The sequence below is a fragment of the Callospermophilus lateralis genome, chromosome 9 (genome assembly GCF_048772815.1).
Source record: "Callospermophilus lateralis isolate mCalLat2 chromosome 9, mCalLat2.hap1, whole genome shotgun sequence".
NCBI classification, from domain to species: domain Eukaryota; kingdom Metazoa; phylum Chordata; class Mammalia; order Rodentia; family Sciuridae; genus Callospermophilus; species Callospermophilus lateralis.
In genome coordinates, this window is record NC_135313.1 from 101,276,614 (window position 1) to 101,301,640 (window position 25,027).

The 25,027-nt window shown below is 42.1% G+C and overlaps 1 protein-coding gene across 1 annotated transcript in view; it reads right to left on the reverse strand.

Moving 5' to 3' along the window:
- The window catches only part of Ralb (RAS like proto-oncogene B), a 42,558-nt gene that overhangs the window by 11,016 nt on the left and 6,515 nt on the right, over nucleotides 1-25,027 (reverse strand). The window contains exon 2 of the mRNA XM_077110297.1: nucleotides 9,250-9,423. Coding sequence (XP_076966412.1) covers nucleotides 9,250-9,363 — 114 coding nt within the window. The 5' untranslated portion in view covers nucleotides 9,364-9,423. The remainder of the gene's footprint in view (nucleotides 1-9,249; nucleotides 9,424-25,027) is intronic.

Consider the following 25,027-nt stretch of genomic DNA (forward strand, 5'->3'; position numbering starts at 1 on the left):
TAAAAAGAGAGATAACCCAATTAAAAACAGGAAAAGGGGGGGTGCTGTGGCTGTGGCTCAGTGGTACAGCGCTTGTGTGTGAGGCACTGGGTTTGTGTGTGACACGTGTGAGGCATTGGGTTTGATCCTCAGCACCACATATGAATAAATAAAGGTATCCTACAATTAAAAAAAAGTCTGAAAAAAAAAAAAACAGGCAATATGATGATGTAGTTCAATGGTAGAACACAGGCTCAGCACACGGCCCTGGGCTCAATCTTCAGGACCAAAAAACGGGGAAGAGAGCGCAAAGAATCTAAATACACAATTTTCTAAAGAAGATAAACAAAGAGCAATAAGCACATGAAAAGATGCTCATCATCACTCACCATCAGGAAAACATAAGTCAAACCACAATTAGATACCACTTCAAACCACAGGATGGCTGTAATACGCAGACAGACAACAAGCTGGGCATGGTGGCACATGCTTGAAATCCAAGCTACTTGGGAGGCTGAGGCAGGAGGATCGCAAGTTTCAGGCCAATCTCAACAACTCAGTGAGACCCTAAGCAACTTGGCAAGACTATCTCAAAAAATACAAAGGTTTGGGGCTATAGCTCATTGGTAAAGTACCCCTGCGTTCAATTCCCAGAACCAAAAAAAAAAAAAAAAAAAGAAAGGTGGGGGACAATAACAATTGTGAAGAATATGGAGAAACTGGAACCCTCAAATATTGCTGGTAAGAGTGGAAAATGGTGTAGGTACTATGGAAAACAGATTGGCAGTTCATCAATTATAATAGAGTAATCACATGCCTCTGCAATTACTTGCCCAGGTATACACTAAAAGGAATTTAAGATGTTTTCATCTTGAACACCCATGTCCATAGCAACTTACTTATAAGAGTCAAAAAGCAGTAACAACCAAATGTCCCTCAATTGTTGGAAAAACAAAATGTGGCCTATCCAAACAATGAAATATTATTCAGTCATAAAGGTAATGAAGTAGACCGGTACCTGTAATCCCAGTAACTTGGGAGGCTGAGGCAGGAGGATTGCAAATTCAAAGCCAGCCTAAGCAACTCAGTGAGACCCTGTCTCTAAATAAAATACAAAAAAGGGCTAGGGATGCGGCTCAGTGTTTGAGTGCCCCTGAGTTCAATCCCCAATACCAAAAAAAAAAAAAAAAAAAAGTAATGAAGTGTATTCATGCTACAACTTGGATGAACCTTGTCGAATTCTACTAAGTCAAAAAAGGCCAACACAGAAGACCGCATATTGTATGAGCCTATTTATGTGAACTATGCAGAACAGACAAATCTTTGGAGATAGAAAGTAGATTAGACAGTAGATAGTAAGTAGGTACCCAGGCTGGAGGGATAAGGAATAGGAAATGACTCCTAATGGATGTGGGGTGAGGAAAATGTTCTGGAATGAGATACTGGTGATGGTTGTACAACTCTGTGAATATTCTAGATATCACTAAATTCTACACTTTAAAAGAGGAAGTTTTTGTTTTTTGTTTTTTTTTCCCTGTGGGGTAGTGGGGAGGGTTCCGGGGATTGCAGGGGCACTCAACCACTGAACCACATCCCCAGCCCTTTTTTGTATTTTATTTAGAGACAGTGTCTCACTGAGTTGCTTAGCACCTCGATGTGCTGAGACTGGCTTTGAACCTTAATCCTCCTGTCTCAGCCTCCCCATCCACTGGGATTACATGCGTGCACCACTGTGCCCAGCTAAAAGAGGAAATTTTATGTGAATCTTACCACAATTTTTTTTAAAAAAGGAATAAGTACTGTTATATGCTAACATGGATGAATTTGCAAAACATGATGTTAGGAGAAAGTCATGAAGGCGATATTGTGTGACTCCATTTAGGTAAATCCACACAAACACAAAGTGGTTGTAAGAGGCCAGGGGCAGGAGAGGAGGAAGTAGTAATGGGTGTGACTGCTAATACACAGGGCTTTTTTCTTGAGTGATGAAACTTAGACAATGGTGAATGTTACACATCTGCATATACATATAAAAGAAGCGAATTATACACTTTAACAGACTGCTTTTCATGCTATGTGAATTATACTCAAAGTTGTAAGAAATTTATAATCTAAAAACTGAATTGCAAATATCAACAGAATTTAAGGGTCCTTCAAAGAACACTCCTAAAAATACCTTATATTATTAATTAATGGCTGCCAGTTCAAATCATTTTAAATCTAAAAACAAAAATCCTAAAACAGTAGGCTGGGGATATAGCTCAGTGGTAGAGTGCTTGCCTAGCATGTGCAAGACCCTGGGTTCAATCCCCAGTACAAAAAAAAAAAAATCCTAAAATATTTTAATCCTGGGTTCTCTTAACTTCATACTAGTAATTATAATGTGAAAACTTGCCTATGCTTTGCAACAGTATCTGTCCTTTTAACTTTCCAAAGAGACAAATACATGATCCAAAAAAGACAAAACCACCACTCCTCCATCACTCAGAATCTCTGCATACCACCATAAACATCTCAACTGGGCATTTCTGAGCTTCTAAGAAGAAAGTCAGCCACAGTTTCACTGATCCTTTGACATCAGAAGTCTGAATTTCAGACATACCCACATAGCTCTGCACTGAGTAAAGCTTGGTATTCTTAGAACATTCTATTGCAACCCTGATGTTTACATTTTTCAGGTAGAATCAGAAAATCACCAAAGTCTCTGTTAATATGAACCAAACTCATCCTCTACTGGCCTGCAGAGCTTCGTGTGGTTCAGTTTCAGATGCCCAAGACGCGCAGGTCCAAGGCACATTAACACTCACCCCTTCTCCCCCCACCCCCTTAACATTTTACAGTTATTTTAAAATAGTTTTTAGTTATAGATGGACACAGTGTCTTTATTTATTTATGAAACCCAGGCCTCACAAGTGCTCCACCCCGAGCCACAATCCCAGCCCCCACACCCCTTCTTATTGAGCCATGTCTAGGGGAACTTTGGGGAGACTGAATCTGAAGTGGCTGCTGCCAAAGCATCCTTACCCCAACCTCACTTTCATGGAAAAAGCTAAACATCTTTGCTATGGTTTGGACCTGGAATATCCCCCAAGGTCCATGTGTTGAAGGCTCTGTCCCCAGTCCATGGAGCCACGTGGGAGGCAGTAGACCTTTAAGAGGTGGCGCCCAGTGGAGAGAGTGCCCCTGAAGGGACTTCTCTCTCTCCCTCCCTCTTCCTCTCCCTCTCCCTCTCTCTTTCTCTCATACCCCAGCCATGAAGTGGGTGGCTTTCTCTGCCAGGCACTCCTGCCAAGATGGGTGCTTTGTCATAGGCCAACAACAGCAGGGCCAACTGATCACAGGGATGAAAACCTGAGCCACAATAAACGTTTTCTCTTTATCAAGTTATTACTAACACAGTCTTCAAGTATGTTAGGCCAGGGCTTAAAAAGTTACAATCTTTGATCAGCCCCACTGGCAGTTCCCTTTCATCACTGTCAAAGGGAGACTCTAGAAAGGAATAGACTTGCTCCTTCCATAGTCCAAGTTTCACAAAAAATTTCATCGTGTTAATTAGCTGGCCCCTGAGCATAAGCCTTGGTGTCCGTCTCTGTGAAATCTAGCTGGCTTCATGATCTCTCAGGTAGGAGTTATCACAACTGGCCACACGTCAGACAGCATCTGGAAATGGAGGCCTATTCTCAACTCCAGGTTATTCAGAAGGCTTTTTTTTTTTTTTTTTTTTTTTTAAGGAGAGTGTATTTCAAGCTATGGTTAATAATCACTGACATGGTCTCCTCAAGCTCCAAAATTATGACTCTAGAACTATCCTGCCCAATATTGTAGCCTATAGCCACATTTCAGGTGCACAGTAGCCACAGGTATTCTGAATCCTAACTCCCATCAACATCCTCTTTTCCCTAGTCTCTGTTACATTAAAGAAGAAAACTAAGAAATTTTTAGTAAGAAAATTATAATTACTGAGTTACTAAGCAAATTATGATCCCAGAGCTAGCTTGCTAATACAGTCATCACTAGCCACATTTCAAGTGTACTACACAACAGCATTAGAAAATCAATTAAAGATTCCCCCAAGGCTGGAGATGTGGCTCAAGTGGTAGCGTGCTTGCCTGGCATGCGTGCGGCCTGGGTTCGATCCTCAGCACCACATACAAACAAAGATGTTGTGTCCGCCGGAAACTAAAAAATAAATATTAAAAAATTCATTCTCTCTCTCTCTCTCTCTCTCTCTCTCTCTCTCTCTCTCTCTCTCCTCACACTCTCTCTTTAAAAAAAAAAAAAAAAAGACTCCCCCAGATACACATCACTTCTATTCTTTCCCTGTCCTGATTTTATTTTGCCATTTCTTCAATAACCACTACTTTCTGGTCTTCAAATAATGTTAGCCCACAAGAAAAATAAAGCATAGTTTCCCTTGTCTTAATGAAGGACAGAAAAAAAAAAAAAAAACCTCTTGATTTTTCTGCATCTTTCCCCTCCCCTCTACACACACACACACACACACACACTCACACACACACACACACACACACACACACCCAGACCAGGCTTTCCTAGTCTCCTCTGGTGTCAGCAGCAGTATTGAGCTGTAAAATAGGTCCTACTCTCACAGAGGACTAGAACTCTGTATCTGAACTTGCCCTTGGATTTGGCATCCTGAGTCCTCTCAATCACCTGCATTGTAGGAGTCTCCATTCTCTGACCAGCCACAGCTCTGTTATGATTTGGATGTGGTTTGTCTCCACCAACACTCATGCTGAAATCTGGTTGCCAATGTAATGGTATTGCAAGCTGACAGGACTTTTACAAGGCAATTAGATCCCTCACAAAGGAAACAAAGTGGTTCCTACAAGAGTGGGTTAGTTACCATGAGTGGGTTGTCATACAGTACCTGGCTACTTTGTATCCTCGTCTCTTTGCACATTCCTGCTTGCCCTTCTGCTTTCCACCATGCATGCAGCAGCACATGGCCCACACCAAAAGCCAAGGAGATGCAGGACCATGCTCTTGGATTCCCAGACCCATAGCCAAAATAAACCTCTTTTCTTTATAAGTTTCCCAGTCACAGCTATTGTTAGAGCAACAGAAAATGGATAAAGACAGTCCCAGAAAGGTTTCTCAACAGCAGCACTGATATTTTATGATGGTTAATTTTTTTTTTTTTTATACTGGGGATTGAACTCAGGGGCACTCGACCACTGAGCCACATCCCCAGCCCTGTTTATTTGTATCTTATTTAGAGACAGAGTCTCACTGAGTTGCTTAGTGCCTTGCTTTTGCTAAGGCTGGTTTTGAACTCCCAATGCTGCTGATCATGCTACCATGCATAGGACAGCCCCACAACAAAGAATTATCAGGTGGTGCGCCCTGTAATCCCAGTGGCTTGGGAGGCTGAGGCAAGAGGCCCCTACCTTCCAGTAGTACTCTCCCTCTGGTAGTGACAACTAAAACTGGCTCCAGGCATTGCTGAATATCCTCTGACAGAAAAAAGCCCCTTCCCCACCTCTGTTAACAACTGCATTTCTAACCTTTCTCCCTCATCCTAACTCCTTCCTCACTCTTTCCCCTTCTTACAAAAGAAGAATGTGTAAGTTTTAAAAAGCAATTTACAAGTTATCAACAAAAACAAACAAGAAAAACTTCCACAGCAGAGATCTCAACTTGTCTCTCTCCTTCTAAGCAAAAATGTTTGAAGTATATTTAGCAGATTCTGTTAGATTTACCCACCTCAGCACCTAGTTTAAGATAAAAAGAAGCAGGCATTGACCACAAAAATGTCCCACTGTAAGATACAGGTGGTGTGACCCAGAAGGAGATACAGGTTGTAGCCTGATGCTTACTGATTTGAGGGACCCCTCCTTTAAAAAAGGATTCACAAGTAATATTAGATGCAAAATGAGTATTTATCTCCATAAGAAAAGCAATAATAATTCATTATAAAAATTTAAAGATATACATACACTAGGCACATACACTTTCAGGCAACCCCCAATGAGCCATGCCCGTGGATAATGCACTCCCCTGGAATGCAGACAGACCTTGGAATTGCTTCTAGCCTCAGAATATGGTAACCACGATGGGATTAGGTCCAAGAGGCCCTTTCCTTATACAGCCTACCCCTCATATGCATGGGTTCTCTATCCAGATTCAATCAATCACAGATCAAAATGTAGTTAGGCCTACAATGGTTTCATCTGTACTGGACATGGATAGATTTTGCTCCTTATCATTATTCCCTTAACAATATACAGTGCAACAACTATTTGCATCACATTTATGTTGTATTAGGTATTATAAATAATCTAGAGATAATTTAAAGTATGTGGGAGGATGTGTATAGGTTAAATGCAAACACTATGTTCTGGTTTGGATGTGAGGGGTCCCCCAAAAGCTCACATGTGAGACAATGCAAGAAGGTTCAGAGGAGAAATGATCGGGTTGTGAGAGTCTGAACCCAATCCGTGAATTAATCTCCTAATAGGAATTGAGTGGTAAGTGAAGTAATACTGTGTGGTTGGAGGAGGTGGGAACTGGAGTGTGGCTTTGGGGCTATTTGTATCTGGAGGATGGAGAACTCTGTTTCCTAATCATAATGTGAGCTGGTTCCCTCTGCTACACTCTTGTGCCATGATGGCCTGCCTCACCTCAAGCCCCAAGGAATAGAGGCTGCCTGTCATGAAACCATGAGCCCTCAAATAAACTTTTCCTCCTCTATAGTTGTTCTGATTGGGTCCTTTTAGCCACAGTAGCAAAAAAGCTGGCTAAAACATGCTACATCATTTTATAAAAGGAACTTGAGTATCTGTGGATTTTAGTATCAGTAGGAATCACAGAACCAATCCCTTATAGATACCAAGCAACAACTATACAAGACTCTGTCTTAGCTGAGCCTACAAAGTCCCCTGCTGGTCTTGAAGAAGACAGCTGACATAGAATGAACTGCCTACCCGGTGTGACAGGGGACTGGGAGCAACCTGTAGAAGCTGAGGGCCAGTGTCCTTCATCCACAAAGAACTAAACTCTGCTAATAATCAGGAGACACGGAAGAAAACTGAGCCTCAGACAAGATGACAGCCCTGGCCAACATCTTGACTGGAGCCTTAGGAGACCCTGAGTAGAGGCTCCACCTAAGCCACACTTCAACTCTTGACCCATGGAAATTGAGACAAGAAATGTATGTTTTCAACCTACATTTGCTAAATTTGTGTCCATGTATTACATGGCAAGAGAAAACTAGGACAAAGATTGACATCACAAAACCCAGGAAAATAGTTTAATATTGTTCTTCATTAACTGCCTGACATCTCTAGAATACCTTTTAAAAAATTTGCTAAATACTCTATCTTGTCATATGCCAACAACTTTGAAATGTTTTTCTATAAAGAATAACAAATAATGTAGCCATGCTGATGGAAATTTCTCTTGTACTGACAGTTTAGAAAAGCTTCTTTCAGCTTCACAAATACATGACATTACTCGTAATGGAAATTTTAGTTCTGTAGTCTGCCCTCCATATCTATGAGTTTTCCCAATTGTGAATTCAACCAATCACAGATGAAAAATATTCAGAAAAAAATGTTTATACAGACATGTACACTTATTTTTCTTGTCATTATTCCCTCTATGATATCAACTATCTACATAGTGCTTACATTGTGTTAGGTATTATAAGGAACCCAGAGAGGACTTACAGTGTATGCAGATTATGTACAAATACCATTCCATTTTGTAAAGGGACTATGAATTTTGGAATCTTTGGAGGGTCCTAGAACCAATCCTTCACAGATACAAAGGGACAAATATACTGACACATTTACGAAATATGTATGAAGTTTCAGTGTAAGATCTGGAAGAAATTTCCAGAGAAATTGCTAGCTCCATATATTTTGCCCCTTGTTTCTCCTCCACCACCCCCACACTCGCAGTGCCGGGTCCCATAGGACGTGTTCTTGCTGCGACCCACCTGGCCCTGCAATACACATCATAATGCTAGTGAGTCACACAGTGGGTGGCAGGAATGTTCCCACCCCATGCACTAAAGTGACTCTGTGCACGCAAACACACACATACACACACACAACCAGTATTTCCCAACTAACCCCTATCCCTAACTGAACTTCCCTCAGCTAGAATCAGAAATGTCCACAGCCACTCCAATAGCACCTAACACAAGAGGAAGTGGGATAGAGGAAAGTCTAGTAGAAAAATAGTGATCTTCTCCAACTGTGCCCTAGTTTTCTCTCTTTGGCAAATTTCATAGAGCGTACACTTGTGTGAATGCCATGCTAAGGTGTGGGCTTTGCTCTGAACATGCCCTCTACCAGAAGGTCCAGCTAATGGCCATCCAGCAGAAACTCTGGTAGCCACAGAAATCAAGACTGTGCTGTCATATTGGACTCAACACCACTCACATTAATCACATAAAGTAATACAAGTGTTGGGTAAGAATGGCACAAGCCTTACCTTGCTGCATAGAGAATCAAGAACTTGATGTCCATCACTTAGGAAAAAATTAGGTTCTTATGACAACTCTGCTCCCTTTTCCTTCTTTCCCCAAATTGACTAGGCACAAAGCTAACTATCTAGCAAGTATTGAGAAATACTTGCTGTTAGTCAGTTTCTAGCACTGTGACAAAATACCTAGATAATCAGTTTAAAAGAGGAAAGGTTTATTTTTGGCTTATGGTGTCAGTCCACAGTTAGTCAGCCCTGTTGCTTTGGGGCGTGTGATGAGGCAGCATGTCATAGTGGGATCACAGGTGGAAGGTGCTCATCTCTGGCAACTGAGAAGCCAAAGAGAGAAACTAGATGGGACCAGGTCCCAACATCCCCTTTAAGGGCACACCTCCCTGTGACCTGACTCTCTCCCACTAGGGCCCAGCTCCTAAAGATCCCGCCTCCTTCTGCTAACACCCCAGGATGGGGACCGAGATCTAACAAGGGGCATGTGGGTAAAACCCCAGATTCAAACTCTGGCACCTATACAAAGGCCTCTCTCCACTCCCTCGCTCTTGTCACAAAGAAATATCAAAGAACAAGAGTGGAAACAATGTGAGCAAAGGCTCCTCACATCCCTGCCAGAGCTGAAGTTACATCTAAAATCAGCACCCCAGGCCTTATGTTGGGGAGTCCCCTAGGAGGCTATTCCCAAACCACCTTGACACAGATTTGTCCCATGAACCCTATGCACATGGGGGAAGGGCACCAAAACATGGCTGGGACATTGTCCCGGCCAAGGAGTCCACACAGGCAGTGTGGCTGGCGTCTTACCTCATCGTACATGAACTGGAGAGTCAGGGCCGACTTGCCGACCCCGCCACTGCCAACCATGATCACCTTGTGAAGGGCCAGGGAGCTCTGGCCCTTGTTCTTGTTCGCAGCCATCCTGCTGGCTGAACGGAGGTGACAGGTGACAGCACGCGGACAGAAGAGCCAGTCGGAGAGCTGCCGGTGACAAAGACAAAGACTTAGAGGCAGTTCAACACGCCTATGCTTTGGGAATTGGACAAAGATAAAAGCCCTGTGACCACCTGGAAGTCATTTATCCCCACAGAACCAGGGCCAGAGTAACACCAAGTCAAGAAAAAAGACACAGGAGCACAGCCTGAGCCTATATCACTGGGGAGGGTGAAGAGGACACTGTCACTAGAATCCATACACCCCCCAGGGCTTCCCTGGGACAGAATGACTGAAAGGCTCCAAGTCTCAATTCCCACCACTCCCCCGAGTCACCCAGTGTGCCAGGGAACCATGTGGCGACCTGGATCTCCAGTTTTTTATCCTTACTCCTCTCCTTGTCCCTGTCCCTCTAGCCACACACTCCCCCCCACACACATACACACACAAACTCACAGCCCTCCATGTGAATTAAGGAGGTGGCTGAAGAGGAATAAGTAGATATATTATTTTATAGTAATATATAAATACCCCTCAGGACACAGGACACAGTTAAAAGTAGTATGTAATTATTTACTCCAGGTTTGTTTAAAGTAATAAACTAAAAGAAGTTAAATTTTTAAAATATAACAATTAATTTAAATCAGTTTGTCCTCCTCAAAAATAAGAAAATGAGTACCAATCATTAAGGGAGATGAAATATCCCCCGTAAGTAAATTCAACAGATATCTAGACCCTGTTCTGACCCAAGAGCTAATCTTTAAATAATTTATATGGGGTGGAGTTCTATTTCCATACATCTCAGCAAAATGGACCCAAATCTGGTTCTGCCATTTGTGAGCTATGTGACCTACGACTAGTTATTTAATTTCTCTAAGTTACAGGGTTTTCTTTTTTTTTTTAATTTTTTGTAGTTGTAGACAGACAGCATGCCTTTATTTATTGACTTATTTTTAAATGTGGTACTGAGGATTGAACCCAGTGCCTCACACGTACTAAGCAAGGGCTCTGCCACTGAGCCCCAGCCCCTAGTACATGGTTTTCTTATCTGCAAATACATATAAATGGGCATTTAAACTTGCAGGATGGTCCTGAGGACTATAGGACATAACATGTGAAAGATCTAAGCACAGGATCTAGCACATAGTAGGGATGTAATAATGGTCGGCTGCCGTCCTGTTTAACAGGGTGGTTTTAATTAGATTTTCTTTGTGTGTGTGTGTGGGGGGGTGTTGGGGATGGAACCCAGTGCCTCACATGTGCTAGGCAAATGCTCCACCACTGAGCCACAACCCCAGCCCTAACAGGGTATTTTTTTAATTACAACATCATGGGCTCCTATTTCTCTTCTTGTTGAGTTGAAAACACTCCCCCTAGAAAAAAACAAATACACACAACACACAAATCACTGGGAAAAATAGAACATCATTTTAAATCAGTTGTTTCCATCCCTGGCTTCAAGCACCTGAGAGCTATACCAACATCCTGGTGTCAGAGATTTTGATGCAGCCTGAAACTCGGGACTTCTAAAGATTCCCAGGTGACTCTTGTGGGCAGCGAAAGCTGAGAACTGCTCTGAAACGCGAAGCTGAGCTCAGTGGAAAAGCAGCAGTCCCCACTCAGCAGTAGGAGCTGCTCATCCTGCCATCTCTAGGTAACAGGATTTAATGTACACAGAGCTAGGAGACCAAGGCCCACACAGGGAGGAGTGGAGAACTGAAACACCTTTGCAACTGAGAACTGAGAGGCCAAGGCCTTTGAAGGAGCACCGGAGGAGAGTGGACTAGAAAAACACGTCCACCAATAGGAACGATGACAAAGAGGCTTATCTGCCAAAGCCCCAGCTGTAGGCAAGTTTTACTTAAAAATCTACAACCACAACAGTCCTCCAAAACCAAGAAATGCACATGCAAAGTGGTCCCAGGCAGGTAGGAACACCGGGGCTCACGCAGCATGCTGGCCAAAGCCTGTCTGGGAGATGAGGGCAAGGAGAGCACCATCCCAACTTCTGGAACACACGAGAACAGCACCATGTGGGAGCCAGCATACACAGCAAGTGGGGCTTTTCAGACAGGCAGCAGACAAAGAATTATTTGATCAATTGTAATAAAAATAAAAAGCAGCATCTAAAAAACACAACATTACACCAACAAGTCAGATAGACTTTAACAAGAATCATTCTAAATGCCTACAAATTTTTTGAATATTTACAATGAAAAGTTATGATGCTCTGGAGCAAACCTACAAAACACACACACAATCTCTGAAAAAAAAAATACGTATGATCTACCACCAAGAGATATTCACTATTAACTGAGTATTTCCTGCTAGTATTTTAATCTACATAGTGCTACATTTGAAACGTATATGAGGGCTAGGGTTGTGGCTCAGTGGTAGAGTGTGTGCCTTGCACCCGTGAGGCACTGGGCTGGATGCTCAGCACCACATAAAAATAAATACAGGTATTGTGTCCATCTACAACTAAAAAAATATTTAAAACATGTTTGAGATCATATTTATATAGTTTCACACGTTTTCCATGCACTATATCTATTTTCCGAAACAGGTTAATTGAACTAAATTCATCCTTTTCACATTGAGTTCCTCAGCTGCACAGGGGCCACGTGAATGGCCTTGGGATGCCCTAAGTCAAGGTCACAGCCCTGCTCATCCACTGGTTTCTCCACCCTCACATTTCACCATCTTTTTACCTGCCTACACCAGGCACTCTTTCCACTCCCCCTTTGCTAATTATGTGCTTTTTATAATAAGTGAGCTAAGCAATTAACTCGATAATTAAGCACATCTGAATTGTGACTAAAATAAAAGAAATGGGATAAGGGGCAGGCCTCCCCCAAAGGCTTCAGTTTAAGAATGTGAAACTACTTTTGGCCTCATTTCTGGCCCCCAGCAGTTTCCTAAAAACGGAATGAGGTTGCAACACTCAAATCCTCCATCCCACATTTCTCCAAGGCAACCTTCTGTGAACTACATGAAAATGGACAAATATTTTTCCAGGCTAAGAACAGAGGTCTTTCCAAACACGTGAATAAGTCTAATTCTGAACCACTATTTTCAAAAAGCAACATCAATTTCTCTAGAAGAAACAATCACAAATAAACTGAAGGCTACTCAAGGAATCCACAGATGTTTGCTAAAACATCTCTGCTCAAGTCCAAAACCGGAAATAACTATGGCGGATATTTCCAATCCACGTCACTGCTTCTGTCAACTTGGCATGCTGACGGGAAGAACAAAAGAAAGGCAGAGGTGGCAGCCAAGTGACCCTCACTGAACCACTCCTGGAAATGCTGACCTTCAGACTCCTGGTGTGAGAGATAAGAAACTTCTAACTGCTGAAGTCTCCCAGTCTATTTACTGTTGTTGATTGTCTTTACTTTTACCAGAAAACATTACAGAAATATAGTCTTTGCCCATAACAAAGTTGTTTGAGTGACAGTCTACTGGTTTGAACAAATTAGTAAATGAGGACAGTACAGGGTGACAAATTATATGGTTAAAGGGCACTCTGGAAACGGAGGAGATATCTAAAGCAGAATGTAAGTTCAGGGGAAATTTCCTGGAGAAAGCAACATATAGACTCAGATTTGAAGGACTTAACTAAAACGAGGAGGAAAAATAGAAGAAAAAGAATCAGTAAAGCTTGGGCAGTTCATGTGTATGATTTAACAGATATATACAACCTTTAATAGTTTATAATAGATGGACCTAGTTCATAATGTGCTCTATAAAAAAAAATACAGGTTGGGACTGGAGTTGTAGCTCAGTGGTAGAGTGCTTGCCTCGAATGCATGAGGAACTGGGTTCAATTCTCAGCAACCACATATAAATAAATAAATAAAGGTCCATTGACAACTGGAAAAATATTAAAAAAGAAATTACAGGCATCCTTTTCCCTAACAGTTTATTCTGGAAAATTACAAATATTTTGAAAAGTTTAAAGACCTTACAGGGGCCAGGTGTGGTGGCGAATGCCTGTAATCCCAGTGGCTCGAGAAGCTGAGGCAGGAGGATCGTGAGTTCAAAGCCAGCCTCAGCAACTTAGCAAGGCCCTAAGCAACTCAGCAAGACCCTGTCTCTAAATAAAATACAAAAAAAGGGCTGGGGATGAGGCTCAGTGGTTAAGTGCCCTCAGGTTCAATTCTGAGTTACCCTGCCCCCACCAAATAAAAAGAAAGAAAGAAAAGAAAAACAAGACGTTCCTAACTAAGAATGCTTCATTTAGTTGGCTTAGGAAAGAGGCAAAAGAGCTCAGAAATGGTTTTTCTACATAATGTTCTATGATACAATAATATTAGATAGGACCACTTAGCTTAAAGCCAAATACCAGAACACACATTCACTTGAGAAGTAAAATATATTTTGAAAGCAAATCTCGGTACATAAAACTATCCAAGTGTTAGGAAGAAAGGGTGTTTCCAATGAATTTTAGTCTGACAGGCTGACAATAGTCATTAGTCTTTCTTTTAATTTAAGCAAAGAAGAAATGTGCTGGTAATAGAATCCAACTGCCACGTTGCCTGTATCATAATGCTGTCATGAAACACAAATAACAATGAGAAAACCTAGGGGACACCAGCTCTCCCTGACCCCTCATAAAATCTAATATGCTGGGTAATACAGTATGCAAAAACACACAGCACACTCCCCCATGCGACACCCAAGGAACTGAATGTAGCACTTTTTCTCCAGACAATATGAAGGTAACCTGGATGCTACTCCTAGGTTACAATCATAATATCTGAGTCTCCCAAAATGTTATCCAGGTATTCAATCCTTTAAATAACAATCAAAAATCCTTTAAATAACTTAACAATCCTTTAAATAACAAGCACAAATCTGAAACACTTGTAGCATCCAAGTAATTAAAGACAGTATTGAAACAGATTACTTGTAGCATCCAAGTAATTAAAGACAGTATTGAAACAGATTATTGAAAAATCAGGAATCCATGAATCTAGACCCAAAATAAATATTAAAGGAAAAGGGAGGGCCCTTGCTTACAGAAGGCCAAGGGCCACCTGGAAAATGCAGAGGATACACCTGAATTGGAAAATTAGTATTTCACAACAGTTTAAAGACTGGCAGACTCATCAGTGGAAGCTAAACCTACGTGAAGGATTGGATGAGGAAAAGATTTGCGTGATCTTAAAATGTCTCCCCAGATTTACTTATTAGTTACAAGGGGAAAAAATAGTAAGTATGGCATGGCAAAATCAAACAATACTTTGATCACATGATCAAAATTAATAACACCAAAATGGGGCAGGTAGACATCATGCACCTCCAGGACATTTAGCGATAAGGACACATCAGACAGACCCTGATCTTTTTTTTTTTTTTTTTTTTTTTTTTGTTCAAAACATTACATAGTTCTTTATATATCATATTTCACACTTTGATTCAAGTGGGATATGAGCTCCCATTTTTCCCCCATATACAGATTGCAGAATCACTTCAGTTGCACAACCATTGATTTACATATTGCCATTCTGGAGTCTGTTGTATTCTGCTGCCTTTCCTATCCTCTACTATCCCCCCTCCCCCCTCCCCTCAGACCCTGATCTTGACAAACTTGGAATACAAGAATAGATTCAAGATTCAAGTACTATATCAATGTTAAATGTATTGATGTTGATAATTGGACTATATTCATAGAAGAGAATATCCATATTCTTAGAAATAAAGTCATAATTTATACAACTTATTCTCAATAGTTCAGGGCAAAACGAACAAAAAGAACTCTTTCATGTAATTTTTTCTTTCTTTCTTTCTTTTGCACCAGGGATTGAACCCAGAGGCCCCTAGCCACCGAGCCACATCCCCAGCCCTTTAATTTTGAGACTGGGCCCTGCTAAATTGCTTAAGGGCCTCTCTCAAAATTGATACTGGTCTCGCATTTACAATCCTCCTGCCTCAGCCTCATGAGCCTCTGGGATTACAGACGTGCACCACGGAGCCTGGCTCTTCCAGGTGATTCTTAATCACATTAAAGGTAATTAACAGGAACTGGATGACAATTACCTAAAAAAATTCCCTTGCCAAAGAAGGGCCAAGTGCTGGTGCTAAGAATCTCATCCCTGAGCTCCTTCCACAACACTCAGACACTAGCAGTTAAAGAAAGAGATGTACGGGCTGGGGTTGTGGCTCAGTGGTGGAGCACTCACCTAGCATGCATGATGAGGCACTGGGTTCGATCCGCAGCACCACATAAAAACAAAGATATTGTGTCTACCTAAAACTAAAAAATAAATATTAAAAAAAAAAAAAGAGATGTGAGAACCTAGAGGAAACTCATTTCCCCGGGACCCCCCAAAATTCATGTATCCTGGAAAATATCCCCAGGTGTGTCCACAGCACCAGATGATACTGCACAATGTAGCTCTACAAAGATTCCAGGAGCCATCTTTGTCCCACACAGTGAAGCAAGAATATGACTGGGGGGGGGGGGTTGCTTTTATTAAGCAGTTACTATTGGTTATTTCAAGTTCAATACTATTTTACATGGTACTGTATTTGGTTGATAATAACTGTAGGTTATGTGCTTGAACATCAGGCTAACAAGGAAAATTCAGGTTTATTTATAAAATCTCAGTGAAGAAGACAAATACTCAACTTCTGTATTTTCTTCAAATGAGTGTTCCCAACAGGAAGTAATAATGGAAAGATGCAGGGAATCCAACATGGCAAGAAAGTTCAATTAAACAGCTCTAAAAGTGAAAAAAAAAAAAAAGAGCAAGGGAGAAGTATATGGACTGAGCAACAGACACACTGGGAGAAAATATTTGTAACATATGACAAAATTGTATCTGTAAAATATAAAAAGTCCCTGCAGGGGCTGGGATTGTGGCTCAGCAGTAGAGCGTTCGCCTAGCACGGGTGGGACCCGGGTTCGATCCTCAGCACCACATAAAAATAAAGGCATTATGTAGCATCCATCTATACCTAAAAAATAAAAATAAAAAATTCCCATCCTTAAAAATGATCAAAACTGTTTTTTTAAAAAAAATCCCTGCAAACCAATAAGTCAAACAACTCAAATTTTTTTGTTTTTTGGGGGGGTACTGGGGATTGAAGACAGGAGTACTCGACCACTGAGCCACCTCCCCAGCCCTATTTTGTATTTTATTTAGAGACAAGGTCTCACTGAGTTGCTTAGAGCCTTAATAAGTTGCCGAGGTTAGATTTGAACTGGTGATCCTTCTGCCTCAGCCTCCAGAGCCGCTGGGATTACAGGGGTACACTGCACCTGGAAACAACCCAGGTTTTTTAATAGATAAAAAATTTAAGAAGTAATTCACAGGAAAGGAAGTGAACATAGCTCATTAATAAGTATATAAAACTATATCCAATTTCTCTGTTACTCAAGGAAATGCAAATAAAACATCAGCTTAGGTAAATTTAAAAAGTACTGTCAAGAATTTGGGGAAATGGATACTGTTGATCATAATATTAATTGCAACAATCTTTTGGGGAAAAAAGTCAACAAAAATCAATTAAAAATTTAAAAATATGAAACTTGTAGGAAAGTATTCTATAAAAATGGACATATATCCTTACAAGAATGATTTTTTGTGATTACACAGGATACTCTAATAATCTGAAAAAAATCCACCAATAGTAATACTTACATATATTATAATAAAACCAAATTTTAGATATACAACTACTTAAAAGAAAGAGGAAAATCTGTATGTATTGATCTAGAAAAGTGTGAAGATGTATCATTAAGAGGGGAAAAAAAAAACAAGTTTCACAAAATGTAATGTTAGTGTTAATATATTTTATGATAACATACACTGTTAATACTGGCAACAATGGAATCAAATAATGCCAGTGATAAAACTTCAATTTTTACAATGTGTACAATGGAGATGTACACATCTCCATTTCATTTAAATTTTTAAAATCAATGTGATTATATGATGAATTTTATAAAATTAATAGAATATTAAAGTTTTGATTTTAAAAATTTAACAGCTGAAAAACCCAAAAATTTACCAGGAACTTTTTCCCCATTAAGTCTCTATAGTCTGTAGAGAAATTATTACAAAGATCTTTACATTGGGGTCGGCTGCATTTCAAGTCACACGCAGGAGCCTATGGGAAATGCGGACCCTAGGGCTGTACCCTGTGAACCAGGCTCTGAACTTAAACAAAGTCTCCAGGGAAGTCCTCTGCACAGTGAAGTTTATGCAGCCCCCTGCTAGGTGAGTGCCAAGGCAAATTCCAATTGTTTATACCACTTCCTGTTAGAATCCAAATTAGGAAAATCTCCACGTAAATTATGGTCATGAAGGACTTTTCCCCAAAAAATAACTCTCTCAAATATGAAGTAGCACAGGAAACAAGATGACTCTCAGGGTTTAGAAATGCTGCATGATTTAAAAGTAAAATTCAGTGACTTTGTTTGTCCAGTAGACCTCATTCTCCACTAGTATTGAAAATCAATCTGGAGTCTTTCTCTTAGCATCTAATACCAAATTACTACGTAGTTGTGACAAAATCACCAACCTAGGAACTGCATCTATGAGTGTTCATGTTTATGTGTGTGTGTGTGTGTGTGAATATATACAATGATGTCCCCCTCTCCTTCCCTGAATCCCTACACACTGTTAATCTGACACAACACAAACCCTGTAGCTATCTATAACATGGTCATGTCCCGTCTGTGGCAGAGAAGCTGTATCTTGATCACATGTGAATCTCCAGGGACAGCTTTGACCTACAGTGCATTAGAAACCTACAAATGCCCAGAGAATGAATAAAGGGATGGATGAATGATGAGTGAAGCGTTTTAAGAGGAGAACACGTTTTAAACAATTTTCCTTTACACATATTCCACGTTTCTCATCAACGTTCCATTAAGGAAATGCTGTCCAGAAGGGCAGCATTTAAAGCAGCAGCCTTCCTCAGAGGTTTTTAATGCAGTTCAACAATAAACACTATTAGCTACCAAAAATAACAATAAATTAAAAATAGACACTTGCCCACACACAGGTACTCAGGAGCCAATTTGAAGAGACTAGTCAGAGAGGCAATTAAAGATCAATAAAGATAACTGCAATTAGATTGAAACAAATAAAAGCACTTCATTTGTCACCTCTGGAGGTAACAACTCATTATGTTAAAAATAGGCAAATAAAAAGGAAAGAATCAAAAATGCACCCTACTTCTCCTATGCAAACTGTACCACTAGGTAACTAACAGCTGAAGCAAAGGCTCTCCTTCTAGAAATAATCTCACAAACCAAGGAATGGAAGAATTTGGGCAGCACCTTTTTACGCTTTCTCATGCTATTGAGCATCAAAGGCAGCTAACACCACAAAAAGAGCATTAATGGCAGCTAACCCAGGTGTGGTGGCATGTGCCTGAAGGCCTGGCCACTTAGGAGGCTAAAGCAGGAAGATCACTTGAGCCCTGGAGTTCAAAACCAGCATAGGGACAACATAGTGAAATCCTGTCTCAAAAGGAAAAAAAAAAAGACAAGCTAGCATAAATGAGCATCTTAAAAAAGATAGAACATCAATGATATGGTATTGGAAAAATAAAAACTTCTTCTAATCAAGCCACCAATTAACAGCAGTTCCAGGAACATGTTAAACACCACCACGGAGATGCACACCAGCCATATGTAACTACAGGAAGCTCCATGAACAAAGCACCTAATTTCTCCAGTAAACAAATTGCAGGGGAAAGAGAAATAGAGAAGAAACCTATAAATTAATAGACCCAAGAGACTATCAATCAGTTGAAACAGAGCCTTTTTTGGATCCTAGTTTAAATAAAATAAGAAAATTGAGGAAATTGGATATTCTGGCTGGATTTAATAATATTAAGGAATTAGTGTTTTAATTTTTTAAAATGCCCTCATTTAACCTCATTTGTAATGAGGTTAAATGATGTACAGGATCTGCTTCAAAATTATCAAGAGAAAGAGAGTGAATAGAGATAGAGGTGAAATAAAGTCAGCTATAAAGTGATCACTGACACTGACCCGATAGGGACAAAGTAATTCATTGTGCCATTCTCTGAACCTTTGTGTATGTTTAAAAATCCCCATGAAAAAGAAACATAAGGTAAATAAACTCATACATCCAGAAGGATTTACCAGGAAAATACTAGTGTATATTACTGATACAAAGAAAAAAAACAATGTTTTTGAAGAGAAAGTAAACAAACAAACAAACAAAAAATCCACAGCACAGGAAGGAGGCTGAAGACACGGCTGGGACTTGTGGGCAGCTGGAATCAGAGCCCTGCACGCTGCCAAGACTGTCACTGCTTCCCTCCATGTGCTGGCTCTGTCTCTATCTTGCTATAGATCAGCTTTCACCACTTGGCAAAAAACAGAGCTGCCAATTTGTAAAATTTGGTGGCCTGCAGGCATGCTTTGTTTGCTCACACAGTGCCTTTTAAAATTTGATTTAATTATTAACATTTTTAAAGGGAATTTTACATACAAGTCCAAATTTCTGGCATCGATTGAAAAATCAGAAGTCTGACGTTCCTAAATCCAGGCAATTGGCTGGCACTGACGAAGGCCAGTGCTTTTGGAAGGCGCTTGCACTGTCTGCCAGGGCAGAGGAGGCCACTCCTGTCTTCCTGCACCTGCTTCACTCATGCGCAGGACCCACCTGGCTCCCAGCCCAAGCACAGCCACAATGGGCCAGGCCTCTCGGTCTCTTACCCAGAACTCACTTGGGGCCAGTGCCCTCCCTGGTCCAATTCCCCTTCCCTGAGTAGCTGCTATTGTCATTAGCACCAGGAAACACTTTTAATGCACTTATAGGCGTGACTCAGTTTCCATGTCTACAAAAATGAGGAAGCTGAATTAAACAACCTAAGTTCCTTGTTAATTTGGGGCTTTTATTTCCTAAAATTAGAGTTATAAAACAACTCAAATTAGCACTGCTGTGTGCCTAAGGAAATTTGTTTTAGGTATTTCTGTCCCCTAATGAATACCTCTTTTATCTGTCCCATCCCCCAAAAAAAATAAAAATAAAAATAAACCCAGGCTAACAAAAAAAATTTTAAAAATTAACTAGAACAAGAAGTTGGGTTGTGGCTCAGCAGTAGAGCACTCACCTAGCATGTGCAAGGCCCTGGGTTCGATCCTCAGCACCACATAAAAAATAAATAAATAAAATAAAGGCATTGTGTCCAACTGCAACTAAAAAATAAATATTTAGAAAAATTAACTAGAACAAAAGATAATAGCTCTGAATCTCTTATCAGAAGCTTCTCATGTATGCCCCGAGGCACATGTTAGTACTTCTGCCACAACTGCTCTTGTTCCTCAAGAAAGACCAAGAGGGTCATCTATAATTGTACCCTTTACTGAAATATTTCCTCCATCTCCTTCCTAGACACCCCTGGCAGCTGACCTGCCCAGTCTAAGTGGATCCTCCCAGTGTAAGTGGGTCCTCCCACACAGCTGGCATAACTTGCCTGAAGTCAAGGGTTTAGAGTCCACACTCTGAGCCACTACACTGTCTGCTGCTCCCAAGATTGGGGTGGGGTGGTGAAGCCCTTCAAATATGGCCTGAAATACTGAAACTTATTACAGGGACCCAGAGCTATGGGGTCAGAAAGCTCACTAAAGAGAGAGACAAGCCAGGCATGGTGGCACATGCCAGTAATCCCAGCAGCTCAGGAGAGAGGAAGGATCACGAGTTCAAAGCTAGCCTCAGCAAAAGAGAGGCGTTAAGCAACTCAGTGAGCTCCTGTCTCTAAATAAAATACAAAATAGAATCGAGGATGTGGCTCAGTGGTTGAGTGCCCCCGAGTTCAATCCCCAGTTACCCCCCCCCAAGAGACAAATACAAAGACCTGAGAGGAAATGTGTGACAAAAAATAGTCATTATACACCCAAAATAACAATGCTAGGACTTGGACAGATATTTTCACATCCACGTTCACAGCAGTATTATTCACAATAGCCCAAAGGTGGAAACAGCCCAAGTGTCCATCAACAGATAAGCAAAATGTGGCCTGCAGCTGCAACAGATCATTATTCAGCCTTAAAAGAAAGGAAATTGACACACATTACGACATGGATGAACCTGAGGACATTCTGCTGAGTGCAATAAGCCAGACACAAAAGCACATATACTGGACAGTCTCGTGAGACACCCAGAATAGTCAAATTCAGAGACAGGAAGTAGCATCTGGTTGCCAGTGCCTGGAGTTAGAGAGAAATGGGCACTTGTTGTTTAATGGGTACAGAGTTTCATATGGGATGATGAGAAAGTTCTAGAGATGGATGGTGGTAGTGATGGTTGCAAACCATGTGAATACAACTTAATGCTACTCAGGTATACATTTAAAAATAGTTAAAATAGTAAATGTTATGTATGTTTTACTATATTTTTTTTTGAAAAGTAGTTATATATCAACTACAGTATTAGCCAGGAAAAAAATTTTTGACTTAAGCCTGAAGTCCGCCATTAAGAAGCTAACAACTTTGGTTATTTAACATTTCGTGGCCTCAGTTTGATTCATAAAAAATATAGGATAGCTCTCTCCTCAGGTTGTTATGGAGACCAAATGAGGAGATGCATGTCAAAATAAGTTCTGAGTAAGTACAGCACTGCTTTCTATCAACTCTAAACTTCTAGAAAGCTGTAAGAAAGACCTTAGCTTCAGAGCCAAGTCTACACTAAGTCAGGATGAGCTGCTGGTCCTTAAAGAATGCAGAGACAGGGCAGGGAGGTTTCTTCATTCAGAGGCCGCCCAGTGTCCAGCACGTACGCTAGTGAGGAAGAGGCCTGCCTTCTAGCCTCAGCCACTCACCCCCTACTGGCCACAGAGGCAAGACACTTCATCACCTAGGCCTCAGTCACCACCTGAAGAACAGGGCCAAGATTTGCCCTGCCCACCTCACAGGTCGGCCAGGCAGGAGCAAAGGGGGATCCATACCAAATGCACGGTCAACACAGAAACAAGCGTAGGCATATTCCCATCGGCACTGGTCCTTGACACCCTTCTTTATTCTCCATCACCCAGAAAGACAATGTCATTCCCTTCAGAGGTATCGCCAATGTGCATTTTCTATTGATTTTGAGACAGGTCTTGCCATATTGCCTAGGCTGGCCTGGAATTCCAGGGGTTCAAGCAATCCTCCTGTCTCAGCCTCCTGAGTGGCTGGGACTGTAGGTGCATGCCACCATACCAGCTCAATGGGCACTGTAGGACATGCCTATCCTAACTTCCCCCAGCAGCTTCTAGAACTACTCTAACAGAAAGCCCTTCATCCCTTTCCCTCTGCAGCAGTGTGTGAGGCATGAGGGGATCTTGTGCAGCAGAGGCTCCTCCCTGCCAAGACTTGGGAAGGACAGTTCTGGAGGAGACCCACCCTTTTCCAAGGGGTGGCACACCCCTGAACATCTCTCTGACCAAGTCACTGAAAGGGTCCTCATTACTAGGTCTCAGCCCAAGAAAACTGCATCCAACCCGTGAAATGACTAACCCTGCATTTCCTGTACCCTCAGGGACACCAGCAAAGCCTTCAAGAGCCTCTGCCTCTTCTAAAAATGTTCTCAACTCTGGCTTTGCCTGATACCTGGGTGTGCCCTGGGGATGCCACATGTTAAACAGCTGCAGCCGTGTGACCTCTCACACCATGTGCCTCCAGGCCACAGGGAACCAGGTAAGTGTCCTTCCTCCTTCTCTTCCTTCAATTCCAGTTCAGTGCCTCCCCTGTCCCCTCCTGTTGCAGAAGCTGCATCTCTGAGGCCTGGACTTCCCAGCTGTGATACCCAGTCCCCTCTCTGTTACTATCAGCTCCAGATCTCCTGGTCACTTCCCTCATTTATTAGGGACATCCGCTTCTGTTTCACAGACTTCCTCCTACCCCAGCTCCGTCATCCTCCTCAGTGACTTCTACATCCACTCGGATGACCCAGCAAAGGGCTCTCAGAGGCTGGACCTCCTCTTCTCCAAAACCCTTTTCCTTCATTCTCCCCAACACTGCCGTGGTCATACCCTGAACTTCACCATCTCCCAACAGTTCTCTCCTCTCACCCTCCAGCCTCGATCCTTCCAGCTCTCTGCTATTTACAAATAGCCCTGCCAGAATTCTCTGGCCTCCTGACACCTGCAGGCATTGGCCTCCAGCAGGTTCTCTCTGCCCATCAACCCTCTCTGGGCTCCACAGCCCTCCTTCACCTCTGAGGCCCCTCTCCCCAACACCTCACCTCCTGCTCCTCCTGGAGGCTCCCTCAAACCACTGCTCTCCTCGCCACACCTGACCTGGCAAGAAATGAAATCCTGTCACCAGTCTCACGGAATTCACTTTCAATGCATTTATGATCACAACCAGGCCTGGGCGCTCACTCCACATGTTCTAGAAATCTCACCGTATCTCTCCCTTACTCCCTCCACTTTCCCATTCTTGACAGATGACCTTGCCTCATTTTCCCGAGAACACAGAAGCCATCACCCATAAACAGGTGGTTGTCTTCTCCCTGGCCAGTCTTCTCCTCTCTACAGAATCATCCCCAGAGCAAAAGAGACAACTCCATTCCATCCTCATCCTAAACACACACACCCTGATCCCCTAGGTCCCTCCAGCTTACCACACTATTCGGAACTGTCTGGCTAACTATACTAATCGTATTAGTCTACCTTCTATTGCTAAAACAAAATACCTGAGGTTGGGTCATACATAAAGAAGAGGTTCATTTCACTCATGGTTTTGGAGGCTGAAAGTCCAAGATCAGGCAGCCTCATGTCTTTGGCCTCTGGTGAGGGCCTCAAGAAGGAGGGAATCATGGCAGGAACACAAGTCAGAGAACAGGGAAGGGTCATTCTCACTCTTTTTTTAACCCAAGGTCCCACAAGAACCTTGCTCTTTTCTAAGGGCAGCACGGGTCCCTCACCTACGAGCCAACCATCCTCCCCAGGCCTTCCCCCTTAAAGGTCCCACAGCCCCAAGCCCTCTACACTGGATACCAGGCATCCAGCACACCAACTTTTTTTTTTTTTTTTGGTGGTGTTGGGATTGAACCCAGGGCCTTGTGCATGCAAGGCAAGCACTCTACCAACTGAGCTATATCCCCAAACCATTGCACCAAAGCTTCTCAAACTCTAATGTAGCAACAAATGAGCTGGGGATCTTATTAAACACGTATCTGGAATGAGCAGGTCTGGGTGGACTCCAGGCTTCTGCACTAGGCACCTACGTCAGTTGCTGCTCTGGGCCCACAGATCCCACTCTGAATAACAAGGGCCTGTGCTTCCTCCTCTTGCTTTTCATTCTAATCAGACTGACTCCCTCACATAACCTCACAGAAACTGGTCTTGTCAAGGTCACCAACAAATACCATGCAACCAACTCCAAAGAAAACTTGGTCTCCCTCTCCTCTCCAACCTCTCCCCTGTTTAAAAATGAGCACAGAGCAGCTGCCATGAAATCTTGCCTGGAAGAGGGAAGGCCCTCGGAGGCCGGTGCACAGCGTGCCTCAGCGTGCCTCTGGTGAGCCCCTCCTCGCACTTTCCCTTCCAGCACCTACACTCACATTTCCTGAAGGGCTTCTCACTTCTCTGCGCCTTCCTCCATGTTTACAGGCCTCTTCCTCCTTTACCTGGCTTCTACATTTCAGTCCTCCTCAGACACCCGCCCTTCCTG